Consider the following 16,700-nt stretch of genomic DNA (forward strand, 5'->3'; position numbering starts at 1 on the left):
AGCGGGTAGGGCTGAGACCGACCTCCACTGGGGTCTCTGAGGAAGACAGATGTCGGGAGTAGGTGGAGGAGCATCCCATTGTCAGCATACCACCACCCACATCCCGGTGCTCTCGACACTCCTCCAACCGATTACCTGATCGGATGCCACGAGCTGTGACGGTGTGAAAGAGCAGGTTGGTGGAAAATAGGCGAAAGCCTCAATACCCGGCTCGCGCCATCTCTGAACGCCGGATCTACCTATCTACACCGCTTTCCAACGACCAATTGTCCTCACTTGGCAGCATCCAAAGCGGCCTTGATGGCATCGCAGCTCGCCTTCGCGTCTCCGAACAGCATCTTAGTGTTGGGGGCGTAGAACATCGGGTTCGGGATGTCCGCATATCCACCTTCGATAGTGTCAGCATTGTTCAACAGCCTAAAAATACTCCGCGGAAGATACTCACTGCCCATGCCGCGCTTCATCACGATCACTTGCTTGCTCTTGTAGGCGTCGATGATCGGCATGCCTGCGATGGGACTGGAATCGCAGTCAGCAATCTGCACGCTCGAGTTGGTCAGAAGGAGGGATGGATACTAACCTGTCCGGCTCCAAAGCAATGGGGTTGACTGTGTCGTTCGCGCCAATCACGACGGTAAGGTCCACATCGTCGAATCCCTCCTCGTTGATCTCGTCCATCTCCAGCACAATCTCATACGGCACGCTCGCCTCAGCAAGCAGCACGTTGCACTGTCCCGGCATACGGCCAGCAACAGGATGAATGGCGAACTTGACCTCGACACCCTGCGCACGAAGTCCAGCAACGAACTCCGCGATGGGGTACTGCGCCTTCGCAACCGCCATGCCGTAGCCGACGACGATGACAACCTTCTGTGCGTTGCGGAGCGATTCGACAGTCTCCTCTATCGTTGTCTTGGTTATCTCGCCCTCGATCTGCTTGGCCTCTTTGTTCGACGGCGCGGGCGCGATGCCGCCAAAGAGCACGTTCGTGAGGCTGCGGTTCATCGCCACGCACATGATGTACGACAGGATCGAACCGGAAGTGCCGATTAGCGCGCCGACGGTGGTTAAGATTGGCGAGTTGAGCATGAATCCTTCAGCCACGAGGGCAAAACCTGAATAGGCGTTGAGGACTGTGATGACGACTGGCATGTCGGCGCCACCAATAGCGGCTGTTGTGGTGTAGCCTTTCGCAAAGCTGAAGGCTGTGTTCGCTGCGAGACAGGTTGCGGCGATGGCTGGAGCGCCAGGGGCCATGGTCAAGAACGCTCCCATCGTGGCAACGTTGGCGCCCAGAAGACCCGTGTTGATCAGATGTCTGCCTGGGAGAATCGTCGGCCTAGAAGACATCTTGCCGGCCAGTTTCATGAAAGCTACAATCGAGCCGGTGAAAGTTACGCCGCCGATCAGCGTTCCGAGGTATGCTGTGATCATGTGCAGGTTATCCAGGTGTCCCACCGCCGCCATGACGGAGCCGATGCTGGTCAACACTGCAGCTAGACCGACCACCGAGTGTAGCGCAGCCACTGTCTGCGGCAGGTCTGTAGGCGTGATGCGACGGCCTATCAAGGCTCCGATCAGACTGCCAATACCTGCGACACCAAGGCACTGGACTAGAGTCTCCGGCGAGAACCCAACAGCGCAAAGTGAAGCCAGCACACCAGATCCGACGCCAAGCATACCAAGCATGTTACCTGCTCTGGCAGTAGCCTGAGAAGCGAGGCCAGTCAGAGACCCGATGCAAAGCACGCTACTCACCAGATAGCCGGCTTGCACAAGACCAGCCATACCGGTGCTCGCAGCTGCAACGAAACCGCCACCGAACAGTACAGCCGGCAAAGCGTACAGCCACATGTACTCGGGCGGGTCGGTTGGCCTCCGGAACATGTCCAGCATGCGTTTCGAGATGACGAAGCCTCCGGAGACGTTGACGAACGCCATCAAGACAGACGCAGCGCCGAGGTATTGTGGGAACGTCTGAGGCAAGTATCCGCCTCCCATAATGAAGAAGCCACCAATGCCGACAACGCCTGAAATGGCGTTGGTGACAGACATGAGCGGGCTGTGCAAAGCGGGTGCGACGCCCCAGACGACGCGATAGCCGATCAAGGAGGCGAGGGAGAAGGTGAAGAAGTTGCTCATGAACAGCGGCCCAGTGAACTTGCCGAGCGCGAGGGCGGCGCCCATGCCACCAGTTACGGTCGTCACCTCGCGGACTGTTTTCTGCCATGGTGTCACGGCTTTCGGCTCTTCTATAACAACTTCTGCTTTCTTCGCCGCAGGAGGCGCCGGAGGTGCGATTGGAGGCAGCGCTGGCATCATCTCTCCATTGTACGTGACAATTGACCGGCGGACGACTTCGTCATTTAGGTCGATACCAAAGTGCTTCTCTTTCGGTGACATGGACAGCAAGAACTTGGTAATGTTGTTGGAGTAGAGGGTCGATGCTTGGGTGGGCAAGCGCGAGGGAAGGTCGGTGTAGCCGATGACTGTCACACCTTTGTGCACCGAAAGCTCACCTGGGACAGTGATCTCGCAGTTTCCTCCAGCTTCAGCGGCCAAATCGACAATAACGGATCCAGGTTTCATAGCCGCAACCATCTCTTCCGTGATCAGGGTCGGCGCTGGGCGGCCCGGAATCAGCGCCGTGGTAATAACCATGTCCACCTCTTTGCACTGCTCCATGAACAGCTTCATCTCCGCCTCGATGAACTCTTTTGACATCACTTTAGCGTATCCGCCTCCGCCTGAGCCGTCTTCTTTGACATCGACTTCGATGAACTCCGCGCCAAGCGATTGAACTTGTTCGCGAGCGGCAGATCGCGTGTCAAAGCCTCGAACGATCGCACCCATTCTTCTCGCAGTGGCAATGGCGCTCAGTCCAGCAACGCCAGCTCCAATGACCAGAACCTTGCAAGGCGGGATCTTGCCCGCCGCCGTCGTCTGGCCCGTCAAATACCTACCGAAATGATTACTCGCCTCCAGCACCGCCTTGTACCCGGCAATATTCGCCATGGAGCTGAGCACATCGAACGTCTGCGCGCGCGTGATGCGCGGAATCATGTCCATCGCGAAGCTCGTCAGGCCCTTGCGGCGCATGCTCTCGACGACGGGCCGGTTCTTCTCCAGCTGCGGCTGCAGCGTGCTGATGATCACGCCGCCCTCGCGGAAGCCCTCGAGGTAGTTGTTGACGCCGATCAGCCCGCGCGTCGAGATCCGCGGCGGCCGCACCTTCAGGATGATGTTGCTGTCGTACCACACGCGGCTGGCGTTGACCAGCGTCGCGCCGGCTTCTTCGTACGCGTGCGCGGGGAATTGCGCGGCGAAGCCCGCGCCGTTCTCGATGAGGACTTGTTTGAAGCCTTTTTTCAGGAGGAGGGCGGCGTTCTGGGGCGTCATGGCTACGCGGCGTTCGCCGGAGCGGACTTCGGTTGGCACGCCGATTGTGAGCTCGCTGTAGGGAGTGCATTTTACTGGCTCTGCTTCGGCAGGCGTGGACTGGGTGGCTCCTTGGGAGCGCTTGGATGCAGTATGAAAAGACCTAGCCGTGGCAAGGCTGGCCGCTCTGGTGATGGTGGAAGGCCATCGTCGAGCTGGTTGGATTGCGTGCGACCTCAGAGGTCGCGAACAGGGCCACATGGTGGCCGTTCAAGTGATTATCATGGGCTTTCAGCAAGCTCCTTTCTTCCTCTGACAAGGTCTGGTTAAGTCTGGCCTGGTCGTGTGCGCGGCCTTGAATGCGTGTCACTGTGAAGAAGGCGTGCAGGACGCAGAAAGCTGCATGCAGCCGCTGTGCAGCAGATTATGCACGTACGCGTTCCAGCAAACTGCACGTTCCCGGTGGCCACGGGAAGCAGATCGTCGAGGAAGAAAAGTCGTGGAAGAAAGAGAGGAGTGAGAAGAGGGAGAGAGTTCAGGTACCAAGTGGCTTGAGGTAACTAGCCGCGCTGCGGCGCGGGACTACGCAATTGCCGGCGAGGCGTGCACAAGACGGTCACATGGCGCCAATGCTGCGCCGGCTGGTGGTAAACGAGGCTTGGAGAGGGGGAGGTGTGTTGTGTTGGTCGCGCGCGCGGGGTGAGGCGCGTGCTTTGCGGGGGGCGATGCGGGGTGTTCGATTTCGGGAAGCCGGCCAGTCTGAGCCTGAGGTGAGAGTGAAGCTGGTTGCGGGAATTGTTGCGGGAATTGTTGCGGGAGGCGATGTGGTAGTCTTTTACCGCAGTCGTCATCGCATAAGTATGCATGCTTGGAATGGTGGCACTAAGGCTTCTCTTTTTTGCAGTATCGACGGCTGCATCTAGCGGACAAAGCCCTGTTGGAGCCCAACACACTCCCTCAGAGCCTCTGCGTAGCCACGAGCCCTTCGGTAAGTAAAGCGTCGCCAAAGGTTCCACGGCTGATTGATCCGCGACCACATGGCCCGCTCATACCTTTTGTATGATCCGATGAGACCAATCAAGCAAGCTCCGTGTTGCAGGAAGATTTTGTTCGCACCGTATCGGGGTCGGCACGATGAGTCAATCACTACCCAGAAACCAGCGGCTAGTTCGTAGGAATGCAAAGAACATCTTCATTCAATTGCTCTTAGAACACTCACTCTATTCATTGCGTCTCCTTGACATCCTCCCCCACCTCCGCAACCCACCCACATGCCTTACTCCTAAACAACTCCAACTTCGGCCTCGGCAACTCAACCTCATCCGCAAACAGCCCGTACTGCAAACACCACACGTCCGGCGCGTGGCCCTCGATAATCCGCACGGGGCTCCCACAGCGCGAGCACATGCTCCTTTGCATTGGCTTGCCGGAGCTCGTGTTAGGGTCTGAGTGGTTGACGTGGTTGTCGCCGGTGATGCTCGCGTGTTCCTTGGGCACCATGAAGGCGTAGGATGCTACGCCGCCAGAACGACGCTTGCAGTTTGCGCAGTGGCAGACGAGGCTGGAGAGGGTTGAAATGGGAGTTGTGATTTGGACCTGAGGTGGGGTTAGGAAGGGGACCTTGATGGATGGATTGGCAGGCGATGGGGCGTACTTTGACGTCGCCGCAGAGGCAGCGGCCGTTTGTCGGCATTGTGATTTATGTTCTTCTGGATCAAGTCTCTGCTTCAGTATACAGCTTCCCTAAGATCCCGCTTCTCGAATACTTCAGACACTTTTGTTCTGTCAAGACTTGGGAAATGCAACATTGGAAGGTCGAACGACTGTTCATCTTGACGTCATGGTCGTAGAGAAACGATTCGAGTTGCGTGTCTGGCAGAAGATGTTCTCTTGAGACGCCAGTCCATATGCTGTGATCAATGAGACTACGCCGGGGTAAGAAAGGCTGTCACCGCGTGCCAATTCTCCGATGTGTAACTGAGGTCGAGCATTTTAGCTGACACGTTGAGTTGTCATCGAAGCTTTGTGATCACATTTGCATCGATGGTTGGCCGTAACGGAATGATCATAGAGGGAGGAAAAATCACATGGAGAGAATGAACAGGTTGACGTGCTTTCTGATATCGACTCCATGCGCGAGGCTGCGCCCGCGAGAAGGAAAATAAAATAAAATAAGATAAGAAAATCGAGAAGATGGGACTCGAGAAGGACAGATATGCAGCCAGCCGCTAGCGCCAAAGCTGTCTTGCCCAATCAGCTGCTTCTAAGTGCGCGCGAGGCAAGTGAACGAAACCTCTGGATTATTTATCAAATAAATACAATAAAAAGGACTCGAGTTCGGGAGAAATGCAGACACCCGTTAGCGCCCGCCCTCGAGTGACCAATCACTCGTCGGCTGCACGCTCCAAGGGCGAATGCCAGGAGCGCCTCGATCTTGCGTCGCCTACAATGTGCCCGCGTCTCTGCGACAGCAGTATCGCGAGTTCGCCATGCGAGTCGCACAACGAGAAGTCGACCTGACTCGCCAAAGACCCAAGTGGACCGTGGTTGGAAGTCGGCACTCCTTCGGCGGGCGTTGGACGCTGGGATCTCACTTCTTCTATCCACATGCGGCCGACGCCTGCAGATGAGTGATCCGTTCCGAGAGCTATATCTAGAAACCAGCGAACCGCACTGGTCGTTTTGAGAGTACATCCCAACGTGTCATCGTTTCAACAGAAAGATGGAGTTGAACAAGGAGAAAGCAGATGGTATGACGCCTCGCAGAAACCAAGTGCCCCTTACCTTTGCTATTCGCTGACTTCAAGGTAGGCCAGAGACCTTGTGAGGAACAAAATCAACAAACCACTCTAACCCATCCACGCTTTTGGACGTTGATCATGCCGATCCAACTCGGCCTCATGTCTTCCCTCTTCTATCTAACCATCGCTGGCGAGAGCAAATTCGCCGAAACCAAACAGCGTTGCCACACCTACGACCTGCTCGGCAGCACAGTCGCCAAAATCGACTGCACCAAGCACATCATCACCTACTCCCTCGCCGCAATCACATCCTTCATCGCCCCCTTCCTCCTCACCCGACACATGTTCTCAAAACCATAACCCCCAAGAGCCCAACCCATCTCACCTCAACTGCCCTCCCCCTCCCTCCGACTCTCCTTCTCCTCCTCCTTAGGCTTCTCCCTCAACGCCTCATCATCCGCCCTCTCCAGCCCAATCTGCGGAATCAGCGCGACGGCCAGCACGCACCCGAGCGCCGCCAGCGCCGCGTTGAGGTAGAACATGCGCCGGAACCCCGCCGCGTACGCGCGCACCGTGACGTCTTCGATCGCCGCGCGGCGCGCCGGGTCAGAGACGCCCTGCAGCGCGGTGACGGGGTCGTCGACGAAGGCGTCGCTCGGCTCGCCGACGGCGGAGAGGGACGAGCGCAGCGAGGAGTTGAGCAGAGTGGCCGCGACGGCGAGCCCGAGCACGGAGCCGAGGTTGCGGACGAAGTTGCGCGTGCAAGTCACGACCGCCATGTCTGCGCGCGCGACGCCGGCTTGAATGGCGATGAGGGAGGGTTGGAGAGTCTGGCCGACGCCGAAGCCGGTTAGCAGGCCGTAGCCGATTGCGCGGCCGACGGAGAAGTGTGCTGCGTCCATGGTGCTGTAGAGCCCGAGGCCGACGGCCCAGGCGATCCAGCCGGTGATGATGCTCTCGCGGTAGCGGCCGGTCCAGTGGACGATAAGGCCGGAGAGGGTGCTGGATATGGTTTGGGTTAGCGTGATGGGAAGGAGTAGGGCGCCCGATTTGATGGGCGAGAGGTTGTAGGCGAGCTGGAAGAAGGAGGGGATGTAGTAGATTTGGGTGACGAAGAGCCAGCCGTTGATGAACATTGTTAGGCAGGCACCGACGACGAGGCCGCTGCGGAAGATGTGTACTGTTTTGGAGGGTCAATGTTACGGACGGTAGTCGGATTCGGTTGACTTACAAGGCATCAGTGGGAATCTGGGGCCTTTCCATTGCCATAAGAGGAACGCACCGAGCGTAGCAACGCCCAGTATCAGCGGTGCAATGACTGCAGAGGATTGCCATGGGTAATCCGAGTCGGCCCAAGTGAGCGACAACTATCCAAGTCAGCTAGGGCAAGATCAGTCAAAACCATTCGACGATATGAACGTACCACGATCAAAGTGGACGCAGCCAAAGTCAACGCGCAACCAAAGAAATCGACAAGCTTGATTTTCATCAACCACGATCCTTCCACCGGCTTCAATGGCATCGCAAAAAAGATCGCTATTGTCGACAAAGCCGTGAGAGGCAGGTTGAGCCGGAAGATCCATCTCCTTTGGCAAATCAGCCAACACAATCGACCAGACTCATCGAGAAGCATACGACTCACCAAGACTCCGGCCCATTCGAACTCAAGCTCGCACCAATAATCGGCCCAATGCCGTTCGAAATCGCCACAACAGCTCCCTGTCACCACAAGTCAGAACAAATCCCCTCCCGCTCAATCGCGACACTCACCAAAATACCCTGATACTTCCCCCTATCCCTCAACGACACCACGTCCGAAACAATCGTCTGCGCCAGCGTCATCAACCCGCCGCCGCCGACGCCCGTCAGCGCGCGGAAAGCGATCATCTGCGGCGCGCTCTGCGCCAGCGAAGCGGCCAGCGAGCCGATGAAGAAGATCGCGATGCAAGCCAGCAGCACCGTCTTGCGCGAGAAGATGTCCGACAGGCGGCCGTAGAGGAGCTGGAAGGAGGTCGAGGTCCTGTCGACGTCGTTGCGTGTCAGGCTGATTTGGAAGTCGGTACTCTTCGAAGATGGAATGGTCTTACAGGAAATACGCGCCCGCGATCCACGCGCTCTGGCTGCCAGCGCCGAGCGCGCGGGAGACGATGTTCAGACTCGCGGCGAGGGTCGTCTGGTCCATCAGCGCGACGAGGTCGACGCTGGAGCACGTGAGGAAGACCTGCGTTGGGTACGTCGGTTAGCGCACGCGCTGTGTGTAGGGCTAGTGAGAGGCCAGGAGTCGCTTGCAATGCGTCCTGCAAGGTACGCTTACCATGATGATCTTGCTGGGCTTGACGTAGCGGGTTTGGTCGGTCAGCTGCGCGGGAGATGCATCTTTTGACGCGGGGGTAGGCGAGCCTGCGTCTGAGGAAGGCGCATTGGATGTTGTTGGTGGCGATGTCGCCGCTGCATCATTACTGATCGCAGGCGCCATTTTTGGTTCGAATGGAGGGACGAAATGGGACGAGCGACCGCCGAGAAAGCGGCAGCAGGGCCATGCTGCGTTCTTGAACCATCAGCCATGGCATCTTGGTTGAATTGTGTTCGATGATGTGAACACAAAGCCACCCCTGCAGTGGATATAGCGGTCTCGCAGCCGTCCAATAAGAGTGGGCTGGTATAGTGATCTACGCTGGCGTTTGAGCAGGTATTCGACCATAATGGTCAACTCAAAGCGCCGATCACCACCTCACGCGCACGCAAAACACCTCAAATTGAATTCTCGCGCCTGCCATGTGGGCTTGCGGTCGCGTGTAGATCGCTCTTGGAAATGAAACCGCCTCAACTTTGAGGCAGATGTTGAGAGCGGTGGTTCGTTTTGATGACTGAGAGGCACGGCGCCAAGGCGCTTTCTACTGGAGATCAGGCCTGTTCTGGTCCAATGCGACAACGTGTTGAAGAGGGCCGTCATATATTGCGCATGTTGAAGCGGCGCCAAGATGGATTGGAGGAACATTATGGTGGTGCCACGAGTCTGTGGGCCTTGTCAAAGCCGACTCTATGCAGTTCACCTGGGTTGCACCTGCCTTGCTAGAAGTCAGGCCCGGGAATGCGGTGCTATAAAGATGTCGGTTGCCACCTCAAGCGTCGACGTGTCTCGGCATCTCCTACCTTGTTGTTCCTTACGCCGTAAAGATGAACGTGTTTTCCGGCCCCGACTCCCTCAAGGACTACTATGATCCCGACAAGAATCCTCCTCTGCCGTTGGTGGAGATTCCTCAGCATCTGAATCCGTTCCACGGACAGGGTGTGCGCATCTATGCGAAGATGATGACGATGCTGCCGGCTCACAACGTCAAGGAGTTGCCGGCGTTGTCTATGCTGTCGGCTCCCGGCGCGGTCGATCCCAAGACGAAGACAGTCATCGAATACTCATCCGGGTCGACGGTGATCTCGATGGGAATCGTCGCTCGCATCTTGCACGGCATCGACGACACAAAAGCTTACATCAGTAACAAGACAAGTGAAAGCAAGCTGAAGATGTTGCAATTCTTCGGTCTAGACCTTTACCTGTTCGGAGGGCCTTCGCAACCCGAGCCCACGGACGATCGAGGCGGCATCCAAAGAGCAAGAAGAGATGCGCAGACTTGCGAGAAGACGACGAATCCGAACCAGTATGAGAACGACCTGAACTGGAACGCCCACAGGCGTTGGACAGGGCCGCAGATACTGAAGCAGCTTCCGAACATCGACGTCCTCTGTGCAGGGATGGGAACCGCAGGCACCCTAACTGGCACTGCGACGTACATGAAAGAGGCCAAGCCTTCAGTCAACTGCATTGGTGTGTGCACGGCGCCCGGTGATCGCGTCCCTGGCCCTCGCAGCCACGCACTGCTCGCTCCGGTGGAGTTTCCATGGAAGAAGTGCGTAGACAGCATTGTTGAATGCGGATCCGAGGAGTCTTTCACAATGTCGCTTCACCTGACTCGCAACGGTCTCGTCTGTGGCCCGTCGTCGGGATTCAATCTTGTCGGGCTCCTGCGCTACCTCGAGCAGAGGCAGAGCGACGGCACCTTCGAGGGGCTCCGCAACAGCACCACAGGCTTGATCGAATGCGCCTTCTTGTGTTGCGACCTACCTTACCAGTACATCTCGGAGTACTTCCAGAAAGTGCCGGCGTCAGAATTCCATCCTATCAAGAACCAGAACCTCACCGGCGTGGACGTTCACCGTTACGACGAGGCATGGGAACTGAGGGCTGACAACCTGCACCTGCACTCCTTACTCGACGATCTGGACACAGTGCTGCTGGACCTTCGCGATGCCAGGAGCTCGGAGGAGTGGAACCCGAAGCCTCAAAACAAGTTGCCCATTCCGCTCTTCACGCTGTCTCCAGACCAAGAGTCGCCCTTCTACAACAGCCGACTGCTGGAACTGCAGTGGCGCGAGTTGGATCAGGTCTTCGCGGGCACTCTCGATCCGCGCTTATCTGACAAGACAGTCGTGGCTCTTTGCCATGATGGTGACACAGCACGCATCGCGAGCAGCATCCTGCGGGCCAAGGGTGTCACCTGCTTCTCAGTCAAGGGTGGAGCGCAGGCATTGCGGTCATGCAGGGAGGAGAAGAAGGTTGACAGTCCTATGAGAGAGACAGAGGAGGAAGAACTGGGGCGTCGTTAAAAAGGACTTCCGCTCGGTTGCGCTAGGGCTTAGGGTTAGGACAAAAAAGAAAAGTGGTGGAAGTCGGCGCGGTTGCCGACGTTCCAGCGGATGTGATAGGTCAAAAGTTGAGTGTGTATGCTTTGCTAGACAGCCCGTACCGAACAAAATACATGGAGATAGATTGGGATCTGCGAGGTGATGCTGCACTCCTGACGTCGGCTCCAGTGTAGCGTGTTGCTTGACATCGGTCGAACACGGGGTGAAGACTTGGCGTAAGGGAGCAGCGGAAGGCTGAAGCTGCACGTTTCACAGCAGATGGCGGAGGAGCAAGCAGTGTACGATTCGCGTTTCAGAGACGCGCGAGACGGCTGGCCGCAGAGAGATGTGCGAGTGGTGAGGTGCAGGCGGCGGCGGTGTTTACAAGATGGAGCTGGCGCAACAAGTGACGTTGGAGCCCCCGCTCCGAGGGGCACGCCGCGTGGGTGCAGGCGTGCGAGCAGCCACGTAACGTCGAGTGCAGCTGTAATATATCGCCGGCCGGACGAGGGAGCCGTGCGGGATGGCGGGTGGGAGGGCAGAGTGATGGATTGTGAGCTAACGTTAGATCGCTGCGTGCGTGGTTCCAACCGCTCGTCGTCACCATCTCCCCCATCACCGCGCCGCGTTTGTTTACAGTGCCGTAAATGCGGCTTTTCGTGGCTGAGGCAAGCAGCGGCGGCCGCGCACGCACCCCAGCCAAACTCAGTCTGCACGCCACGCCGCGCCTCGCCCTCATCCTTCCACGCATCCCTACCGAGACCTGCCTCACCTTACCTGACGCACACTGCCAGCCCTCACCGCGCCTGAAACTCCCTTCGGCCGTGGCTGTCGCTGCGCCTGCTGCTGTTGACTCCCCACTCCACCCTCCACCCGCTGTCCGCCGCGCCCATCAATAATTATCTGCCTACTTTACCTACCCAACTTCGCCCGCATCGCTTGTTGATATCGCCCGCCTCGCCCCGCGCGCTCTTATCCGCGATCGTCGCCTGGCCCGACTCAGGCAGCCCGCCGCTCCGCCGCACCTAGTCTGCATCACCAGCGGGGCCTAACGGCTTGCGTGGTGGAGTTCCCTTCCACGCCGCACTGCTTGCCTGCCTGCCTGCCCTTGTGTCTGTCTGTCCGTCCGTCTCTGCTCTGCCTGGCAACACGGCCCACGACTGAACACTCGCCTGACCTCACTTCCACCGCCCACGTGCCACCCGCCGCGCTGAAACGCCCGCCTCCTCCTCTTCACGCCCGCATCCCACCCACCGCCTCCGGCCCTCACTAAACGCGACCGCCGTCGTAATTGCGGGTCCAACACATGCCGCACGCTCCGCGTTAGGCGTCGAGCGACTCTCACCACCTCCACCCAAACAACAACACCACCGCGAGCCCGGCCAGCCCACCGCAAAAACAACACCTCCAGCGCCGCCGAGGCAACTCGTCCGCCCACCGCCTCCCGCCCCGCCGCGGGCGCCCCTCCCACCACCATGAGCCACAACGACGAGGCCGCCGTGCAGGAGCTCATCCGCAAAATCGACCGCGAAAATGCCATCATCAACGCCGCCCGCCAGATGTCGCAGGCCACCAACAACCCGGCCGTCAGCTCGCGTGTCGACTCGCAGATCCGCGAGGCCACTCGCAACATCAACTACTTCGAGCAGACCCTGCGCGACATCCAGACCCGCCAGATGGGCAACGCCATGGGCAGTCTGAACGTGGGAGGTAGTTCTGGCGGTCCCATGCCACCTCATCATGGTGTGCCACAAAACGGACAGAGTGGAAGAGGCATGAACAACCAGAGCGGCTACGGCCAGCAACAAGCAGACTACGGCGCGCCCGGTCCTGGAGGCTACAGCATGGGCGCCGGAAATGGCATGATGCCTCCAAGAGCGCCGTATGCGCCGCCTGGTCCTGAAGAAAGATCGCCACGCGCACGCCCCAACTACAGCAAGCTCGGTGAGTTGGTCTTGTCGAAAGCTTTCCACGGTACTGCCAGCTAACATCCAATTTTCTAGACTTGATTAAAGCCGACACTCAGCATCTTGGCCCTCGGATTCAACTCATGTTGTCTCAGCTCGAGTTCAAGCTCAGTGTTGAAAAGCAGTACAAAGATGGTATCGAGAAGATGGTGAAGCTCTACCAAATGGCGGGTGACCGCAAGAGCCGAGCGGACGCCGAAGGCAAGAGGGTGGAAAGTAATCAGAAGATCCAATTGCTCAAATTGGCGTTACGAAGATATGAGGATCTCCACGTCGTCGACAATGAGCCAGACTCGCCAGATGATGACAGCACCGATATTCCGACTCAGCGAAAATCGATCAGCGGACAGATCTCTGTACGGATCAATGCTGTCGCCGACGTCGACCACGCCGCCACCGGAAGATTTCAGCGCGGTCCGGAAACTTTTGTCATCATGAAGGTTGAAGATGTTTTCAAGGGCCGGACAAAGGCCACTCGCACCGACCGATGGCCAGATGAGGTGCACGACTTCGATGTGGACAAGGCTAACGAAATTGAGTTTACGGTGTACGACCGCTCTGGCGACAACGCGACGCCTATAGGATTGCTCTGGATCCGACTACAGGACTTGGTGGACGAGCTCAGAAGAAAGAGGGTGGAGACGGAATTCCAACAGGCCGGCTGGACTACCGCTGATAAAATGGCTGATGGCGGACCTCGGCCTGACATGCAGTTTCAGCCTCCTCCTGGCTCTCAGGGTGGAGCGGCTGGCCGACCTGATGTCGGACCTGGCGCTGGTGGCCCCGGAATGCAACCCCAGACTGGACCAGTTTTTGTTGATGCATGGTTTACCTTGGAGCCGGTTGGCCGTATTCAACTCACCATCAGCTTCACGAGGCAAGCGCACGCCAAGAGCAAGTTCGATGTCGGTCTTGGACGTAAAGGTGCCGTTCGTCAGAAGAAGGAGGATGTTGTCGAACAGTATGGCCACAAATTCTCGGTGCAGACTTTCTACAACATCATGCGCTGCGCGTACTGCGGCGACTTCCTCAAGTACACTGCTGGCATGCAGTGCGCGGACTGCAAGTACACCTGCCACAAGAACTGCTTCTCCAAGGTCGTCACCAAGTGTATCAGCAAATCGAACGCCGAGACCGATCCCGACGAGGAGAAGATCAACCACAGAATTCCGCATCGCTTCGACGCCTTCAACAACATGGGTGCAAACTGGTGCTGCCACTGCGGCTACATGCTTCCGCTCGGCAGGAGCAAGGCGCGACGATGCACGGAGTGCAAGCTTACTTGCCACTCAGGATGCGTTCACCTTGTACCAGATTTCTGCGGTATGAGCATGGAGAGCGCGAACCAGATCTTGGCCGAGTTGAAGGGCATGAAGGGCAGAATGATGAACAACAGTGCCAGATTAAGGCCACAGTCCACTCCCAACACGAGGCCCACGCCCCCACAGCAAAGCCAGAGCTACGCACCTGCGCCTGGTCATCAAGAGAAGCTTCAGGCGGAGGAGCGTTCGCAGGAAAGGCCATTTTCTTATGGCAGTGGCAAGGAGCGCAACTCTGATCACTACGATCAGCCCCCCAGGACCAGCACGTACGGCCAGCCGAGTGGAACATCGCTGGACGCAGCGAAGGCTTCAATGACGGGTGGAAGTGTACCTTCTTCGCCGGAGATGCAGCAGCAACCCAGGCCTCCTCCCGCGAGAGTGCAGTCATCGCAATCTGCTGCTGCCGCCGCTGCCGCTTCTGCAGCACTTTCTGGCAAGCGAACTTCTGCGGCACAGGATCCCAGAAGCAACTATGGCCGCATGTCTTCCGGTGACTATCAGCAAGGACACCAGTCTAGGACATCAGGCCCTTACGCCGATGGCTACAAGGAGAGCAAACAGCTGCCCTCGTCCCAGCCACAGCAGCCTGCGTACGATCCCTCAGCGTACGCTGCTGTCAGCGGATACCCTCAATATCAGCAGCAGCCCCCTATGCACCAGCAGCCGCCGCCCTCCAAGTCTCCGTACCAACAACAAATGCCGCCGCCCCCGCAAGTGCAAACTCCTCAACACCAGGCCCCTGTGCAGCAGCCTCCGCAGCAGCAAGCACCGCCTTCAGTCACAATGCCGATTGTCGAGCAACGCAAGGCTGCACCGCCTGCCAACACCCAAGGTACTGGCAAGCGCATTGGCTTGGATCACTTCAACTTCTTGGCTGTGCTTGGTAAGGGTAACTTCGGTAAGGTCATGCTAGCAGAGACGAAGACAACCAAATCTCTGTACGCCATCAAGGTCCTGAAGAAGGAGTTCATCATTGAGAATGACGAAGTGGAGTCCACTCGCTCCGAAAAGCGCGTGTTCCTCATCGCCAACAAGGAGAGGCATCCCTTCCTCACGAACCTGCACGCCTGTTTCCAGACCGAAACCCGCGTCTACTTCGTCATGGAGTACATCTCCGGTGGTGATCTCATGCTGCACATCCAACGCGGCCAATTCGGCACGAAGCGCGCCCAATTCTACGCCGCCGAAGTCTGCCTCGCCCTCAAGTACTTCCACGAGAACGGCGTCATCTACCGCGACCTGAAGCTCGACAACATCCTCCTGACGCTCGACGGCCACATCAAGATCGCCGACTACGGCCTCTGCAAGGAGGACATGTGGTACGGCAGCACGACGGGCACCTTTTGCGGCACGCCCGAGTTCATGGCCCCCGAGATCCTGCTCGACAAGAAGTACGGCCGCGCCGTCGACTGGTGGGCCTTCGGCGTCCTCATCTACCAAATGCTCCTGCAGCAGTCGCCCTTCCGCGGCGAGGACGAGGACGAGATCTACGACGCCATCCTCGCCGACGAGCCCCTGTACCCCATCCACATGCCGCGCGACTCCGTCTCGATCTTGCAGAAGCTGCTCACGCGCGAGCCCGAGCTGCGTCTTGGCAGCGGCCCGACGGACGCGCAGGAGATCATGAGCCACGCCTTCTTCCGCGGCGTCGACTGGGACGACGTCTACCACAAGAGGGTTCCGGCGCCCTTCATGCCGACCATCAAGAACCGGGCGGACACGAGCAATTTCGACAGCGAGTTCACCAGCGTCACGCCGGTTTTGACGCCCGTGCAGTCCGGTAGGTTTCAAGTCTTTTCCACCTGTGGTTATGGATCTCTCGCTAACGTATTTCGCAGTGCTCTCCCAAGCTATGCAGGAGGAGTTCAGAGGATTCTCTTACTCGGCGGATTTCGTCTGAGCTGCTCGTTCGGGTAATTGTATCACTTGAATTACCGACACGGCCCTGCCCTTTCAAGACGGCAGTCTATCTCTCGTTTGACTCCGGTTTCTCTTTCAGGACGCGAGAACGACACAACACGGAAGACAAGCCGGAAGAGAAACTTCGAGCCCCGCCGGGCCCCGCGTGAACGATCGCTACACGAAACGGAGGCGGCCGACCCGCGTCTTTCGATCCTTTTCTTTGCCATGGCGGACGAGACACGAAGGTGGACGATCGCTTCGATTCGAGCCGCGTGGAAGCAAAGCAATTGGGACGCTCTCGCACAATGCACAAATTCAACAAATGAGATGAAGACGGGCATTGATTGGTTCTTGCGGGCAGGAAAGCCAAATTGTTCGAAGGGACGTATGCTTGAGCCTTCCATGGTTTTCGGACCCACAACGACGGCTTCTCGAAGACTGTGACGGTGAGGCGGTCAATGCATCAGACGCTGAGACGCAAATGTTCAAAATTGCGGAGGGAAGGAAGGACAGGATAATGTGAAGATATCTCCTCACGGGCGTCAGGAGGAGAAAAGAGAAAGTTAGCGAACGAAGCGAGAAGGAGCAAAGCGGGATGAAAACGAAAAGTTAATAGACGCACGCACGTCCTCTCCATAACGGTCTTTTTTTCACGAATCCATAATCAAAAAGAAAAGTTTCTCTTAAATTCGCCCAACCTATCACTTCCC

At 57.7% G+C, this 16,700-nt stretch overlaps 5 protein-coding genes across 5 annotated transcripts; 2 read left to right on the forward strand and 3 right to left on the reverse strand.

Annotated features, from left to right (window-relative positions):
* Positions 1 to 176: 176 nt before the first annotated feature.
* WHR41_03165 (uncharacterized protein) lies at positions 177 to 3,965 on the reverse strand. The gene is made up of 3 exons (XM_069371771.1): positions 581 to 3,965; positions 446 to 519; positions 177 to 388 (listed from the first exon to the last, which is right to left on the reverse strand). Exons 1-3 carry the CDS (start codon positions 3,637 to 3,639, stop codon positions 273 to 275), a joined length of 3,249 nt encoding a protein of 1,082 aa, XP_069231175.1. The 5' UTR covers positions 3,640 to 3,965; the 3' UTR covers positions 177 to 272.
* A 591-nt stretch (positions 3,966 to 4,556) lies between these two features.
* On the reverse strand, positions 4,557 to 5,490 carry WHR41_03166 (uncharacterized protein). The gene is made up of 2 exons (XM_069371772.1): positions 5,033 to 5,490; positions 4,557 to 4,974 (listed from the first exon to the last, which is right to left on the reverse strand). Exons 1-2 carry the CDS (start codon positions 5,069 to 5,071, stop codon positions 4,603 to 4,605), a joined length of 411 nt encoding a protein of 136 aa, XP_069231176.1. The 5' UTR covers positions 5,072 to 5,490; the 3' UTR covers positions 4,557 to 4,602.
* A 1,015-nt stretch (positions 5,491 to 6,505) lies between these two features.
* WHR41_03167 (uncharacterized protein) lies at positions 6,506 to 8,707 on the reverse strand (the record flags this gene model as incomplete). The annotated part of the gene is made up of 7 exons (XM_069371773.1): positions 8,434 to 8,707; positions 8,207 to 8,340; positions 7,890 to 8,139; positions 7,762 to 7,838; positions 7,543 to 7,705; positions 7,351 to 7,486; positions 6,506 to 7,299 (listed from the first exon to the last, which is right to left on the reverse strand). Exons 1-7 carry the CDS (start codon positions 8,593 to 8,595, stop codon positions 6,506 to 6,508), a joined length of 1,716 nt encoding a protein of 571 aa, XP_069231177.1. The 5' UTR covers positions 8,596 to 8,707.
* A 589-nt stretch (positions 8,708 to 9,296) lies between these two features.
* On the forward strand, positions 9,297 to 10,781 carry WHR41_03168 (uncharacterized protein; the record flags this gene model as incomplete). Its single annotated transcript, XM_069371774.1, has 1 exon — positions 9,297 to 10,781. One exon carries the CDS (start codon positions 9,297 to 9,299, stop codon positions 10,779 to 10,781), a length of 1,485 nt encoding a protein of 494 aa, XP_069231168.1.
* Positions 10,782 to 12,274: 1,493 nt separating this feature from the next.
* WHR41_03169 (uncharacterized protein) lies at positions 12,275 to 16,678 on the forward strand (the record flags this gene model as incomplete). Its single annotated transcript, XM_069371775.1, has 3 exons — positions 12,275 to 12,743; positions 12,803 to 15,868; positions 15,927 to 16,678. The coding sequence occupies 3 exons, from the start codon at positions 12,275 to 12,277 to the stop codon at positions 15,986 to 15,988; spliced, it is 3,597 nt and encodes a 1,198-aa protein (XP_069231169.1). The 3' UTR covers positions 15,989 to 16,678.
* Between the last annotated feature and the right edge of the window lie 22 nt (positions 16,679 to 16,700).

Source organism: Cladosporium halotolerans (genome assembly GCF_011745625.1).
Source record: "Cladosporium halotolerans strain TM138-S3 chromosome Unknown Sca8, whole genome shotgun sequence".
Lineage (NCBI taxonomy): Eukaryota > Fungi > Ascomycota > Dothideomycetes > Cladosporiales > Cladosporiaceae > Cladosporium > Cladosporium halotolerans.